The sequence below is a fragment of the Zophobas morio genome, unplaced genomic scaffold (assembly GCF_036711695.1).
Source record: "Zophobas morio isolate AGI-343-1 ecotype UQ-CSIRO unplaced genomic scaffold, CSIRO_AGI_Zmor_V1 ptg000008l, whole genome shotgun sequence".
Lineage (NCBI taxonomy): Eukaryota > Metazoa > Arthropoda > Insecta > Coleoptera > Tenebrionidae > Zophobas > Zophobas morio.
This window is the reverse complement of record NW_026972113.1, coordinates 9,757,301-9,770,731: the sequence shown is the minus strand read 5'-3', so window position 1 is coordinate 9,770,731 and position 13,431 is coordinate 9,757,301. Positions and strand designations below refer to the sequence as shown.

General features: G+C 36.1%; 4 protein-coding genes across 5 annotated transcripts in view; 3 read left to right on the top strand and 1 right to left on the bottom strand.

Annotated features, from left to right (window-relative positions):
- Window positions 1-14: 14 nt before the first annotated feature.
- Window positions 15-1,095, bottom strand: LOC135125266 (mRNA turnover protein 4 homolog). Its single transcript, XM_064050709.1, has 4 exons — window positions 1,004-1,095; window positions 800-932; window positions 507-751; window positions 15-458 (listed from the first exon to the last, which is right to left on the bottom strand). The coding sequence occupies exons 2-4, from the start codon at window positions 825-827 to the stop codon at window positions 30-32; spliced, it is 702 nt and encodes a 233-aa protein (XP_063906779.1). The 5' UTR covers window positions 828-932; window positions 1,004-1,095; the 3' UTR covers window positions 15-29.
- Window positions 1,096-1,118: 23 nt separating this feature from the next.
- LOC135125265 (serine/threonine-protein phosphatase 6 catalytic subunit) lies at window positions 1,119-2,316 on the top strand. Its single transcript, XM_064050708.1, has 2 exons — window positions 1,119-1,471; window positions 1,519-2,316. Exons 1-2 carry the CDS (start codon window positions 1,292-1,294, stop codon window positions 2,263-2,265), a joined length of 927 nt encoding a protein of 308 aa, XP_063906778.1. The 5' UTR covers window positions 1,119-1,291; the 3' UTR covers window positions 2,266-2,316.
- Window positions 2,317-2,365: 49 nt separating this feature from the next.
- Window positions 2,366-3,513, top strand: LOC135125263 (large ribosomal subunit protein eL8). Its single transcript, XM_064050705.1, has 4 exons — window positions 2,366-2,489; window positions 2,581-2,695; window positions 2,746-3,239; window positions 3,289-3,513. The coding sequence occupies exons 1-4, from the start codon at window positions 2,475-2,477 to the stop codon at window positions 3,469-3,471; spliced, it is 807 nt and encodes a 268-aa protein (XP_063906775.1). The 5' UTR covers window positions 2,366-2,474; the 3' UTR covers window positions 3,472-3,513.
- A 5,166-nt stretch (window positions 3,514-8,679) lies between these two features.
- The window catches only part of LOC135125262 (chondroitin sulfate synthase 1), a 42,840-nt gene continuing 38,088 nt past the window's right edge, over window positions 8,680-13,431 (top strand). Inside the window, exon 1 of one of the 2 annotated variants that reach the window (XM_064050702.1) lies at window positions 8,680-9,866. In XM_064050702.1, the coding sequence (XP_063906772.1) occupies window positions 9,138-9,866 (729 nt within the window). In that variant the 5' untranslated portion in view covers window positions 8,680-9,137. The remainder of the gene's footprint in view (window positions 9,867-13,431) is intronic. The other variant, XM_064050703.1, reaches the window with a different exon arrangement.

Sequence of the window (13,431 nt, the reverse complement as noted above, 5' to 3'; positions counted from 1 at the left end):
AAACGCCCAAAAAATTCAACAAATTTACTTTATTCGTCCATTTCGTCGTCTGTTTGTTCTTTTTCTTCATTTTGTCCGTCCAGTCGCTCAAAACCCGTCCCCTTGACCCACCCAGCCCTCAAATCCAACTTGAATGTAGCCAATCTGTGTCCCAAATATTCCAAAATTTTAGCCTGTTCTGGACTCAAAACAGTCCCCTTCTTACACACTTCGTAGTCTTTGATTAACGTTACAACCCCTTTTTCCAACTTTGTCGGCAATCCCAGCTGTCTCAAGTACGGCTCCATTGAATGAGGAAACTTTTTCAGCGGCCCTTCCGACAACTGAATTGTTTTACCAACCGTGCACCCCGAGCGGGCGAAGTCTTCACAACTGTAACTAGAAAACCACTCAAGAACTTCGTCTTTGGGGCTGTCTGTGAAGAGCAGGGCACACTGTCCTTTCAAACACTTAGAGATCTAAAAATCACCCATTAGTTACTATGTTTAGTCAAGGGGGCCACTCACTTTGTGCAAATCGTCCCCCACTTCTTCCTCCTTGTTTCTACCTAGTCCAACCCCGATCACTTTGTTTTTACCGAAGAAAAACCGACTGGGTTTCCACTGCTCTCGGACGTCTTTCATCAACTCGTTCCGCATGTTGCTGAACGTAAAAACGTAAATGCTGGAGTACTTTTCGACGCAATTTCGCACATCTTCGACGATTTTTTGCTTAAGAGCGAGACCTTTTTTGTCGGTTTTGGTCAACGAAACTACAATCAGGTTAAAGAATGGTGCTACGATTAAGCGAAAATACTCACTTTTTTTGTCCCTTTTAGATTTAGGCATTGCGAATTTTAAAATTAACAATCACTCAAGAGTCGTCTTAACCTACAAAATGCACGTGTATTCAACTGCGAAGATAGCCACGAAACGTTGGTACGCCTGCGTTTTCTAGCAACAAAAACAACAATAATCACTAGGAAAAATTCGTCACCAAGCTAAAATGTTTAATTAATGCTTACATTAGAATTGTCGTTGTAATAAAAGTAAATCTTGACTTATTTTTTACACAAAACAGTTTTTTAATGGTCTACCTTCACGCCGGTTTCAAACCCATCCAACTGTCATTCTTGTCATTGTCTGACATAACCTCCATTATATTCTGCGTTATACTTTTACGATTTTTTGCACTTTTTACTATGTTTTTTAGCAAAATTGGCTAAGAACCGCCTCTCTGTCGTTTGTTTTGGTAAAATCGCCCCTCGTCGTCCAGCCAGATCAAACTTATCGCTGCACCAGGACTCCAGTTCATGACAATGTCTTCAGACTCTGAACTCGAAAACTGGATAGACATAGCGAAGCAGTGCAAATATTTAACAGAGAACGACTTGAAAAAGCTGTGCAATATCGTATGCGACATTCTTCTCGAGGAATCGAACGTCCAACCAGTCGCGACTCCAGTGACAGTGTGTGGGGATATCCATGGCCAAGTGAGTAACCCAAAATCGTTAGTGACCCCCATAACTAGTTGTTTTAGTTCTACGATTTGGAGGAGTTGTTCAGACGAGGGGGCCAAGTCCCCGACACTAATTACATTTTTCTGGGGGATTTCGTCGACCGGGGCTACTACAGTCTGGAGACTTTCACCCGCCTGCTCACTCTCAAAGCGGCCTATCCCGATAAAATTACGCTACTGAGGGGCAACCACGAGAGCCGCCAGATCACTCAAGTGTATGGATTTTATGACGAATGTTTGACGAAATACGGGAATGTGAACGCTTGGAAATACTGTTGCTCGGTTTTTGACTTGCTCACAGTCGCGGCGTTAATCGACGAGAAAATTCTATGTGTCCACGGGGGGCTAAGTCCTGATATTAAAACTGTAGACCAGATTCGGACTTTGGAAAGAAACCAGGAGATTCCTCACAAGGGGGCTTTCTGCGATTTGGTGTGGTCAGACCCGGAGGATGTGGAGACATGGTCGTCCAGTCCCAGGGGGGCTGGGTACTTGTTCGGGGCCAAAGTCACTCACGATTTTATGCAGATTAACGCGCTCACGTTGATTTGTAGGGCTCACCAGTTGGTACACGAGGGTTATAAGTACATGTTTGATGATAAGTTGATCACGGTTTGGTCGGCCCCCAATTATTGTTACAGATGTGGCAACATTGCGAGTATTTTAGAATTCCAGACGACGGATAAAGTGGAACCGAAACTCTTCCACGCCGTACCGGACTCAGAAAGGGTGATTCCGAGCAGGACTTTAACTCCTTACTTCTTGTAATGACACAATACGATTATTTGTGAGAGCAATGAATAAAGTTTTTAACAGAAAGGTGGTTTGAATTTGGCGCCGTGTAACACGCATGCGCGCTGCCAACCCAACAACATTCTCTTTCACGACTGTCGTCTGTCAAGTCACGGACCTCATTCGTGTATTTTTGTAAATATTCAGATTATTTACAAGCATCGTTGTTAATTTAAGCCGCAACTATGGTTCAAAAGAAGGTAAAAATGATTGTTGTATTAATAGTGTCTATATTTTTCGTTTTTTGTAACAATAATTAAAACCTAACCTCAAACTTACACTAATTTGCAGCCCAAGAAGAAGACCGGTAAGAAAGTAGCGGCAGCCCCCCTCGCCGTTAAGAAAGTAGAACAAAAAAAAGAGGTGAACCCCCTTTTTGAAAAAAGGAGTCGAAATTTCGGCATCGGTACGTACTTATTGACACAAATTACCCCCATGTGCAATGTGTTGTTGTAGGCCAAGACATCCAGCCCCCTCGCGACTTGTCTCGTTTCGTGCGCTGGCCCAAATACATCCGCATCCAGCGACAAAAAGCCGTCTTACAGAAGCGTCTCAAGGTGCCCCCACCAATCAACCAGTTCCGCCAGACCCTCGATAAGCAAACCGCCACTCAACTTTTCAAAGTTTTGGAGAAATATCGGCCCGAGACTGAGCTCCAAAAGAAGAATAGGTTGAAAGCCGCCGCTGAAAGCAAAGTGGCGAAGAAAGAGGAAGCCCCCCAGAAGCGACCCAACACTCTGCGGGCTGGCACTAACACCGTGACCAAGTTAGTGGAGCAGAAAAAGGCACAGTTGGTGGTGATCGCGCACGACGTGGACCCCATCGAGCTGGTTTTGTTCCTGCCGGCGCTGTGCAGGAAGATGGGGGTCCCCTACTGTATTGTTAAAGGCAAGGCGAGGTTAGGGTTGTTGGTTAGGAGGAAGACGTGCTCGGCGGTCGCTCTGACTAAGGTAGGGTTGTCTGTGTTTTTGTTTGTTTGTAATTAAGTGTGGTTTTTAGATTGAGTCGGGTGATAGGAGCAACCTCACCAAGATTATTGAGGTGGTTAAGACCAACTTCAATGACCGTGCTGACGAAATTAGGCGTCACTGGGGCGGCGGTATTTTGGGGTCGAAGTCGGCTGCCAGGATTGCGAAGATCGAGAGAGCGAAGGCGAAGGAGCTTGCTCAGAAACAAGGTTAATTGGTGTAGCCGGAGCTTAAATAAAGTTTTATAAAGTAAAAAGTTGTTTTATTTGTGTGATAATTGGTTGAATTTTGAACTATGATTTTGAAGTTCGCGCCACGTAAATTGACATTTGTGAAATGTCATTAATAGTGTAACGGTTGTTGTAGATGGCGCTGCAATTTGACGTTTGCTCCAGAAATTTTGGGTCGTCAATTTTTTGAGTATTTGTAAATAATAGGTGAGGTAGGGGCACTAATTAATATATCTTACGTGTGTACAATTCCAGGTGGAACATTCCTGTAGGATAAAATGGCCGGTTGCGTTCCTTGTTTTATCATTCCTTTGTTGCTGTTCATTTTTCACCGATACATCCAACCCATACTTCTAAAGTACTGGAATCCGTGGGAAAATAAGCAGCTGAAAGCGGATTCGCAGGACGTGAAAGACATTAATAAAACTGAGATACAACCTAATCAAAAAATCGTGGAAGAGAAAAAGGACTTGTGAAGAATTTATCAAGTTGTGATATTTATTGTGATGTTTGTGAGGGGTTAGTTGTATGATGGAAGAACATAAAATGCCTTGTAATCTATTAACTATAGTTTTGTAATGACTAATGACTTGAACCCTTGTGTTTGAAGTTCATTTAAATTCCACACCATGTATCACAAGTAAGTATTGTTGGTTGCCGGTGTTTTTCGTGAATATCGTGTGTGTAGAGTTGGTTGCATAAGCTATCTCAATCGAATAATTACGCTTAATGGAACATCAGCACCCACTAAAATAATTGTCCACGAGCATTGATTAAGTACGTACTCTAAACAATGTTCTAAATATAAAAGACATCCAACAAAATCTTAAAAATTTTAAAGAACCTGGGGATCCTAGAAATTGCAGAAATTTGAGGTTTTGTAAAACTCCTAGTGAAAATTCGAAAAAGCCAAAGATTCTAAATCTTGTAAAAATTGCGTGAACTCTTAAAATTCCAAAGACTTTAACGAAAACGAAAATCTTAAAGACCTAAAAATCGTAAAGATCGGAAAAATGCTTTCTTTAATTTTTATAAATCCTAAAAGCACTGAAGCTTGAACACCGAAATTATTATCTTGTAAATCTTGGACACTGTAAAGATTCCATAGATTCCAAAAATTCCAAAAATTTAGACTCTTGAGATTTATAAATTTTAGAAAATCTGAAAAAATTTAGAAAGTGTGGGAAAAATGTGGTGGACCTAGAAATCTTGAAAGTGTTGGAAAAGGTTGAATTTCAAAATTCTGGTATAACTGGAGTCGGATTTTGGAAAAAGTAGAAATTCTGGTCAGTATGTGTACTTCGGAAAATCTGAAAAATTGGGCTAATCTGGAAAAAATTAAAAAAAAACTAAATCTCAAAATTTCAAAAGTTTACAGAATCTTAAGATTGTAGATATTCTAAATATTTGAAAGTTTTAAAATGTTTAAAGACTCTTGGGGCCTAAAAATTCTAAACTTTATAAAATTTCTAGTAATTCTGAAGTATCCAAATTTTCCAAAGATAGTAAGACTCTAAGGACTCTGAAAACTCTAAGTACTCGAACGTTTAAAAGGTTTTTAAAATTTGATTTTTTGGAATATTTTTGATTTTATTTTTTGTTTTTTTTTTCGATTTTGTTGTTTTTTTGGATTTTTTTTTAATTTTTTTTGGAATTGTTTGGATTTTTTTAGCATTTATTTGGATTTTTTTGTTTTTTTTTGAGTTCTTTGGACATATTGGATTTTATGGGGTTTTCGGATTTATTCAATTTATTTCGATTTTTTGGATAGTTGTTATTTTTTGCTTTTTATTTTCCGATTTTTGTATATTTTTTGGATTTTTGAAATTATTGAATTTTGAGTTTTTTTTTAGTTTCTTGGGTTTCTTGGAATTTACTTTACTTTCCTTTTTAAATTTTCTGGATTTTTTTTTTTGATTTTTTGAAATCAGGATTTTTTTTAAGTTTTGCAATTTTTGGAATTATTTGTTTTTTTAAATCTCCCAATTTTTTCGATTAGTGTTTTGGAGGTTTTTTTAATTTTTGTTTCTTTTGATTTTTTTTTGTTTTTTTTTGTGTCTTGCATTTTTTTAATGTTGTTATTTTTAAAGTTTTTAGCTGATTTTTTGGATGTTGTTAGATTTTTTGGTATTTTGTTGGGTTTTTTAGTTTTATTTGGTATTTTCTGCTTTTTTATTTTTTTTTTATTTATTTGGGTTTTTTGATTTTTTTTATTTTTTTGAATTTTTTTTTTTTAGACTTCTTTGGATTTGTTGTATTTTCTTGGGATTTTTAGATTTATTCAATTTATTTCGATTTTTTGGATAGTTGTTATTTTTTGCTTTTGTGCCAATTTTTGTATTTTTTGGAGTATTTTTTTTTTAGATTTTTGGAATTATTGAATTCCCTGAGTTTTTTGAGTTTCTTGAGTTTCTTGGATTTTTGTTTTGTTAAATTTTGTAAATTCATTGTTTTTTTTTATACATTTTTTGAAAAACTTGGAAATATGAGTTTGTTGGGTTTCTTGCATTTTTGGGTTTCTTGGTTTTACTTTATTTTACTTTATCAATTTTTTGGATTTAGGATATTTTTTTAATTTTTGCAATTTTTTGCATTTTTTTAATTCTTCCAATTTTTCGATTTTTTTTAATTCTTGAATTTTGGATATTTTAATTGTTTTTGGATTTTTTTTGTTTGTCTTTCGGATTTTTTTGGATTTCTTTGGTTTTCCGGTTTATTCAATTTACTTTGATTTTTTGTCCAATTGTTATTTTTTGGTTTTTTATTTTCCGATTTTTGTATTTTTTGGTTCCTTTATATTTTTGGGATTTTTGGAATTAGTGAATTTCCTGCTTTTTTTTTAGTTTCTTGGGTTTCTTGGAATTTACTTTACTTTCCTTTTTAAATTTTCTGGATTTTTTTTGATACTTTGGAATCAGGATTTTTTTTAAGTTTTGCAATTTTTGGAATTATTTGTTTTTTTTAAATCTCCCAATTTTTTCGATTTTTTTTAATTTTTGAGTTTTGGATATTTTAATTTTTTTCGATTTTTTTTGGAATTTATTTTTGGTGTTTTGAGGTTTTTTATTTTTGTTTTTTTTTAATTTTTTGTTTTTTTTTGTGTCTTGCATTTTTTAATGTTTTTATTTTTTTTTATTTTGACAGTTTTTAGCTGATTTTTAGGAAGTTGTTAGATTTTTTGGTATTTTGTTCGGTTTTTGGCTTTATTTTCTGTGTTTTTAATTTTTTTGAATAGTTTTTGGATTTATTTGGGTTTTTTGATTTTTTTTATTTTTTTGAATTTTTTTAGACTTCTTTGGATTTATTGGATTTTCTTGGGGTTTTTGGATTTATTCAATTTATTTCGATTTTTTGGATAGTTGTGATTTTTTTGCTTTTGTGCCAATTTTTGTATTTTTTGGAGTGTTTTTTTTTTAGATTTTTGGAAATATTGAGTTTCTTGGATTTCTGTTTTGTTAAATTTTGTAAATTCATTGCTTTTTTTATACATTTTTTTAGAAAATTTGAAAATATGAGTTTGTTGAGTTTCTTGCATTTTTGGTTTTCTTGGTTTTACTTTATTTTACTTTATCAATTTTTTGGATTTTTTGGATTTAGGATATTTTTTTTTATTTTTGCAATTTTTTGCATTTTTTTAATTCTTCCAATTTTTCGATTTTTTTTTAATTCTTGAATTTTGGATATTTTAATTCTTTTTGGATTTTAAAGTCTTTCGGACTTTTTGGATTTCTTTGGTTTTCCGATTTATTCAATTTATTTTGATTTTTTGTCCAATTGTAATTTTTTGCTTCTTTATTTTCAAATTTTTGTATTTTTTGGATACTTTTTTTTTGGATTTTTGGATTTATTGAATTTTTCTGAGTTTTTTGAGTTTCTTGGATTTTGTGATATTTTTAATTTTGTATATTCATTGATTTTTTTTGATGTTTTTTAATTTCCTGGATATTTTCGACTTCTTTGAATTATTTTGCTATTTTGAGTTACTTGGGTTTCTTGCATTGCTTGGGTTTTTTGGATTTTTCGGAAATTTTTGATCAATTCAAAATTGAGGATTTTTCAATTTTACGTTTCTTCAATTTTTCAAGTTCTTGATGTATAATTTTCAGATCTTTCATACTTTTTCGTTTTTCAGTTTTGATTTTTCTGTTTTACAATTTTGTATTTTTTCCAATTCTTTGATTCGAAAAGCTGAAAAATTGAAAAATTAAAAATCGAAGAACTAAAAATCGAAAAACTCAAAAAACCAAAAATGACAATCGAAAAATCAACTTTTAAAATCCAATAAATGAAAAATGATTTTTTTCGATTCATTTGAATTTGTTTGGCTTTTTTAATTCTTTTAAACTTCTGAAGTTTTTGGATTTATTAAATGTTTTCGATTTTTTTATAATAATTAGTATTTTTGCTTATTTTATTTTCGGATTTTTGGTTTTTTTGGATATTTTCGATTTTTGGAAGTGGATTTCTTGAGTTTTTTTAATTTACTGGATTTGTTAGATTTCCCGAATTTTGCAAATTTTGTATAAATTGCAATCCGAAAAATTGAAGAAATGAAAAACGAAAAACTGAAAAATTGAAAAATTATTTGTTCTTTATAATAATCCCATTTATTTATCAGAAACTTGTAAACGAAATAAAATCTAATTGACTAGAAATATCGACAAAGTTGTGTTTGCCTCATTTGACAACGTTGTAAATTATCTTAATGCCTACTATGAGATTGTTCAAAATTTTTTCGGTCGCCCTCTATCGAGTGGTAAATTAAAGAACAGTTTTGTTGCTGTTATGAGGGTATGCATGTTCGCTCCAAACAATAGGATGGGTCCATCTGTATGTGTTTAATCAATGCCATAAGGGACATGAAAACCCATTTTAGAATTTCTGGATTGTCTAAACTGAATCTGAACAAAAATTTTTGAAAATAATCCATTTTACGAGAAGTTATGTAATTAAATTCGACGAATGTAAAATGTAAATATGTATCTTCCTAGGAAAATACTGAAAACCCAGTTACTTTCTGCTAAGAAACGAAATTAATTTGGATGACTCAAAATTCGTCAAATCTGCGCTACTTGGAATAAAGTTTAGAAAGTAATGGACTGATGACAGAAATTTACTAAAGCTGTTTTAGTGATTTTATCTTTATAAATCTAATTTAAAAAATAATGAAATTGGTTTCTTCCGCGTCCTGTCCACTTCGTCGTCGAAAGTACCCAACCACGTGGTCCTTCGTCAAGTACCACCACATGTTGTACCGCCAGCTTCCGGTCCCTGCGCCCACAGAGCCCATAAATCATCCCACCCCGCCGTGGGCGTGCGAACGTCGTCTTCCTCGTATTTCGGCAATTTTGCAATAACCCAGCGGAAGTGTCTGCAGCAAGGCCGTCGTCCGCGCAACCGTCGTTCGCGCCTCACCGTCGAGCTCGAGCCGAAGCCGAGTCGAGCCTGCAGTCCGCCGAGGCCAGCGACCGAGTGAGCACGCCAAGGTTCAAGGATGAGTGGTACCGCTCGCGAAAAACCCGAATCGATCGAATAAACACAGATAAGATAAGTGCCGGTCGAAATGCTCCACTCGTGCACATCCCCTTTGACCCAGTGACGTTGGCGCGCCAGTGAACGATGGTACTAAGCACCCAGCGCGCAGCGGACCATGGCAAGAAGGAAAAAGCTCGTCAAAGTCGTTCTCGGAGTGCTCGTGGGGGTCCTCATCTCGCAGTTCTCTAACCGGGAGCACACGTGCTCGCAGAGCCGGCCGAAGGCGGCGGCGGCGGCGCCGCCGCCCGCCCGCTCCGACGACAACCTCGTCTTCGTGGGGGTCATGACAGCGGCGCAGTACCTGGACACGCGAGCCCGCGCCGTCTACGAGACCTGGGGCCGCAAGCTCCCCGGAAAGGTGGTCTTCTTCAGCTCGGAGGACTCCTACAGCGACCAGGTGCCGCTGGTGGCGCTGCCCGACGTGGACGACTCGTACCCGCCCCAGAAGAAGTCCTTCATGATGCTCAAGTACATGTACGACCACTACATCGACCGCTTCGAGTGGTTCATGCGGGCCGACGACGACGTCTACGTGCGCACGGACCGCCTGGAGGAGCTGCTGCGCTCGGTGGACAGTCGCAAGCCGTGGTTCATCGGGCAGACGGGCCGGGGCACCACGGAGGAGTTCGGGACGTTGTCGCTGGACAGCGACGAGAACTTCTGCATGGGCGGGCCTGGGGTGATCTTCAGCAGGGAGACGTTGAAGAGAATGGCACCGTTCGTGGAGGAGTGTCTGAGTAACCTGTACACCACCCACGAGGACGTGGAGCTGGGGCGCTGCGTCAGGAGGTTTGCGGGAATCTCGTGCACTTGGTCCTACGAGGCGAGTGACTGCGATTGTAAGGCAAGGAAGGTGGAGTTTTTGCTGGGGGTGGGGTTGCGGGGTGAAGTTTCGGTGTTGCATGCGAAGTATGACGGCGCAGCCAAAAATTCAAACGGAAACGGTGGCCATGTTGCTTTTGAACAGGAAATTGACTTAACTAAAACTGGTTTGTTTTTGGGGTTCTATTTTTGAAATTGCACTCGTCATGCTCTTTTGGTTTTTGTTACATAATGGACTATTTTAAGAGTATTTATGGTTTATTGTAGTTGTTGATAGGAATCATTACGAAATTAGTGTGTATTTCAAAATTTGATATTTAAACAACGTGCATGGTTGCACACTGAATTTACGTTGATTGAGATGAATAATGGGTCATTCTATGTAACAAATGTGTGGCCCCATTTTTATATACTACTCACTTTGTCTTCAAAATTGGCTTTCACCGCATAACGGTCGTAGTAGCTGTTCAAATTAACACATCTTTTATTAATTTAATCAGAAATGAGCTCATTTTACGTTTTATTGGAAAAACACAGGCAAGGACGCAAAAATTTCGGACCTCAATATTTTATAATTTTAAACGAATTTTTTCTCATAAAATCTGAACGTGCTCGCTGCGCTCGCATTCTAAACGTTCGTTTTTTTCTTAATTTAGAGTCATGAAAACATTTATCTTCCAACGTGTTATATTTCATGTTATATTTCTGATGAGAAGTTTACAGAAGCTCAAAACATTATGATCTAATATTTTTAGACCGAAATATTAACTATGCGAATTACAAAATGTGTAAAAACCGTTCTTCCTTTTATAAAAAATCTTCAAGATTTTTTATTTTTTTAAGGATTCTTAGAATATGTACTCGGATTTATCACAGTTGTAAGAGGGTGGTTGGGCGGGGCTAGTATTTGCTAAGATAAAACTGATATTGCCAAATAACATACCCTCTAAGAAAATGAAGGGTAGAGAATATATCATTTGCCAAAATCAGTTTTATCTTCGCAAGTATTGGCCCCGCCCACCCACCCTTTATTTTCTTCGATTGTATGCCATTTGACAGTCAGTTTTATCTTGGTAAATATTAGCCCCGCCCACCCACCCTCTCTTTTCTTAGAGGATGTCTGATTTGCCAAAATCAATCTTATTTTGACAAGTACTCTAAGAAAATGAAGGGTAGAGAGTACATCATTTGCCAAAATCAGTTTTATCTTTCGCAAGTATTGGCCCCGCCCACCCACCCTTTATTTTCTTCGAATGTATGCCATTTGACAGTCAGTTTTATCTTGGTAAATATTAGCCCCGCCCACCCACCCTCTCTTCTCTTAGAGGATATCTGATTTGCCAAAATCAATCTTATTTTGGCAAGTACTAACCCCGCCCACCCGCCCTTTATTTTCTTATAGGGCTAGTACTTCCTAAGACGAGACTACTTTTAGCAAGTGACATCCTATAAGAAAAGAGAGGGTGGGTGGGTGGAGCTAGTACCTGCTAAGATGCTAGAAGCTCCAAAGCACTTTCAAATTCTTTTCAAGCAGGAATACCTAGAATCTCAAGATTGTTTGAAATTAAAAAAAAAGAGTTAATCCGTCATTTTCCAGATACCCGATATATATTTCTAAAAGATCCAAATTAAGTCCACAGTATTTAAAAATTTTGACTTGATACTTTCAACAACGTGATATTTTTCAAGGTACTTTTTGTTAATTCATGTTATATTTCTGATGAGAAATAAGTGTTCATCTTTCATCCGTTCACAGAAGGTTAAAAAAATGTTTATCTAATATTTTGAAATTGAAAAATTTGTAAAAAACGTTCTTCCTTTTCGAAATCGTTAAGATTTTAGATTTTCTAACGATTTTTAGAATGATGAGCTTTAGACCAATTGTAGGAAAATGATAACAAAATTCCTAGGGTATTCATGTATTTTTAAAACCGCCTGATTTTATATATTTCCAAAAAAAAGTCAAAACCAAGCCCACAGTATTTAAAAATTTTGAGATGATGGTCTTAGCAAGTGATATTTTCCAGTGTACTTTTTTTTAAATCGTGTTATATTTCTGACGAGAAATAAGTGTTCATCTTTGATCCGTTTACAGAAGTTCAAAAAAATTGAGCTAATATTTTTAGATCGAAATATTAACTATGCGAATTACAAAATTTGTAAAAACCGTTCTTCCTTTTCGAAATCTTCAAGATTTTTTATTTTTCAAGGATTTTTAGAATATGTACTCGGTTTTATCACAATTGTACGAAAATAACAACAAAATTCCAAGGATATTGACGTATTTTTGAAACAGGATAATATACCGGGTGTGTGGAAAATGGCGGATTAACTCTTCAGAACGTTATGTACGGGAATTTTGGGAGTCCCAAAAAATAATTAAACAATTCTTTATGGTGTACATTACGAAAAAAACGTAATTTTAAATTAAAAGTAAAATTGGCAACACTGCACGCACCTAATGCGTAAATACCTCCGGTTTACTTTCCGATTTCTTAGTAATGATGGTGACCGAAATCCACCTTTTTTTTTTTGGGACAATAACCATAACAAACAGTCATTAATCTCTCGTAGTGTCTCCAAATTTTGATAATTTTTTCTAAATGTTAGTCATCAGCACTTGCTAAGATAAACCTGATATTGCCAAATGGCATACCCTCGAAGAAAATAAAGGGTAGGTGGGCGGGGCCAATACTTGCCAAGATAAGACTGATTTTGGCAAATGAGATACGCTGTAAGAGAAGAGAGGGTGGGTGGGCGGGGCTAATATTTGCTAAGATAAAACTGATATTGCCAAATCTCATTTTCTAAGAAAGTGAAGGGTGGAGAGTATATCATTTGCCAAAATCAGTTTTATCTTCGCAAGTATTGGCCCCGCCCACCCACCCGTTATTTTCTTCCAGGGTATGCCATTTGGCAGTCAGTTTTATCTTGGTAAATATTAGCCCCGCCCACCCACCCTCTCTTCTCTTAGAGGATAACTCATTTGCCAAAATTAATCTTATTTTGGCAAATATTTGCCCCGCCCACCCGCCCTTTATTTTCTTATAGGGCTAGTACTTCCTAAGACAAGACTACTTTTAGCAAATGACAAATACTATAAGAAAAGAGAGGGTGGGTGGGTGGGGCTACTACCTGCTAAGATAAGACTGCTTTTAGCAAATGACATATCATATAAGAAATTTAATTACATTACTATCAGAAAAGACACTAGAGGCTCCAAAGCACTTTCAAATTCTTTTCAAGCAGTAATACCTAGAATCTCAAGTTTGTTTGAAATTAAAAAAAAAGAGTTAATCCGTCATTTTCCAGACACCCAATATATATTTCTTAAAAATCCAAATCAAATCCTCAGTATTTAAAAATTTTGACTTGATATTCTTAACAAGTGATATTTTCCGACGTACTTTTTTTTTTAATTCATCTTATATGTCTGATAAGAAATAAGTGTTCATTTTTCATCGGTTTACAAAATTCAAGAAATGTTCATCTAAAATTTTTAGATCGAAATGTTAACTATGTGATTTACAGAATATTTAAAAAATTTCCTTCAAGATTTTTGATTTTTACTTCCCGAGCGTAAGCTA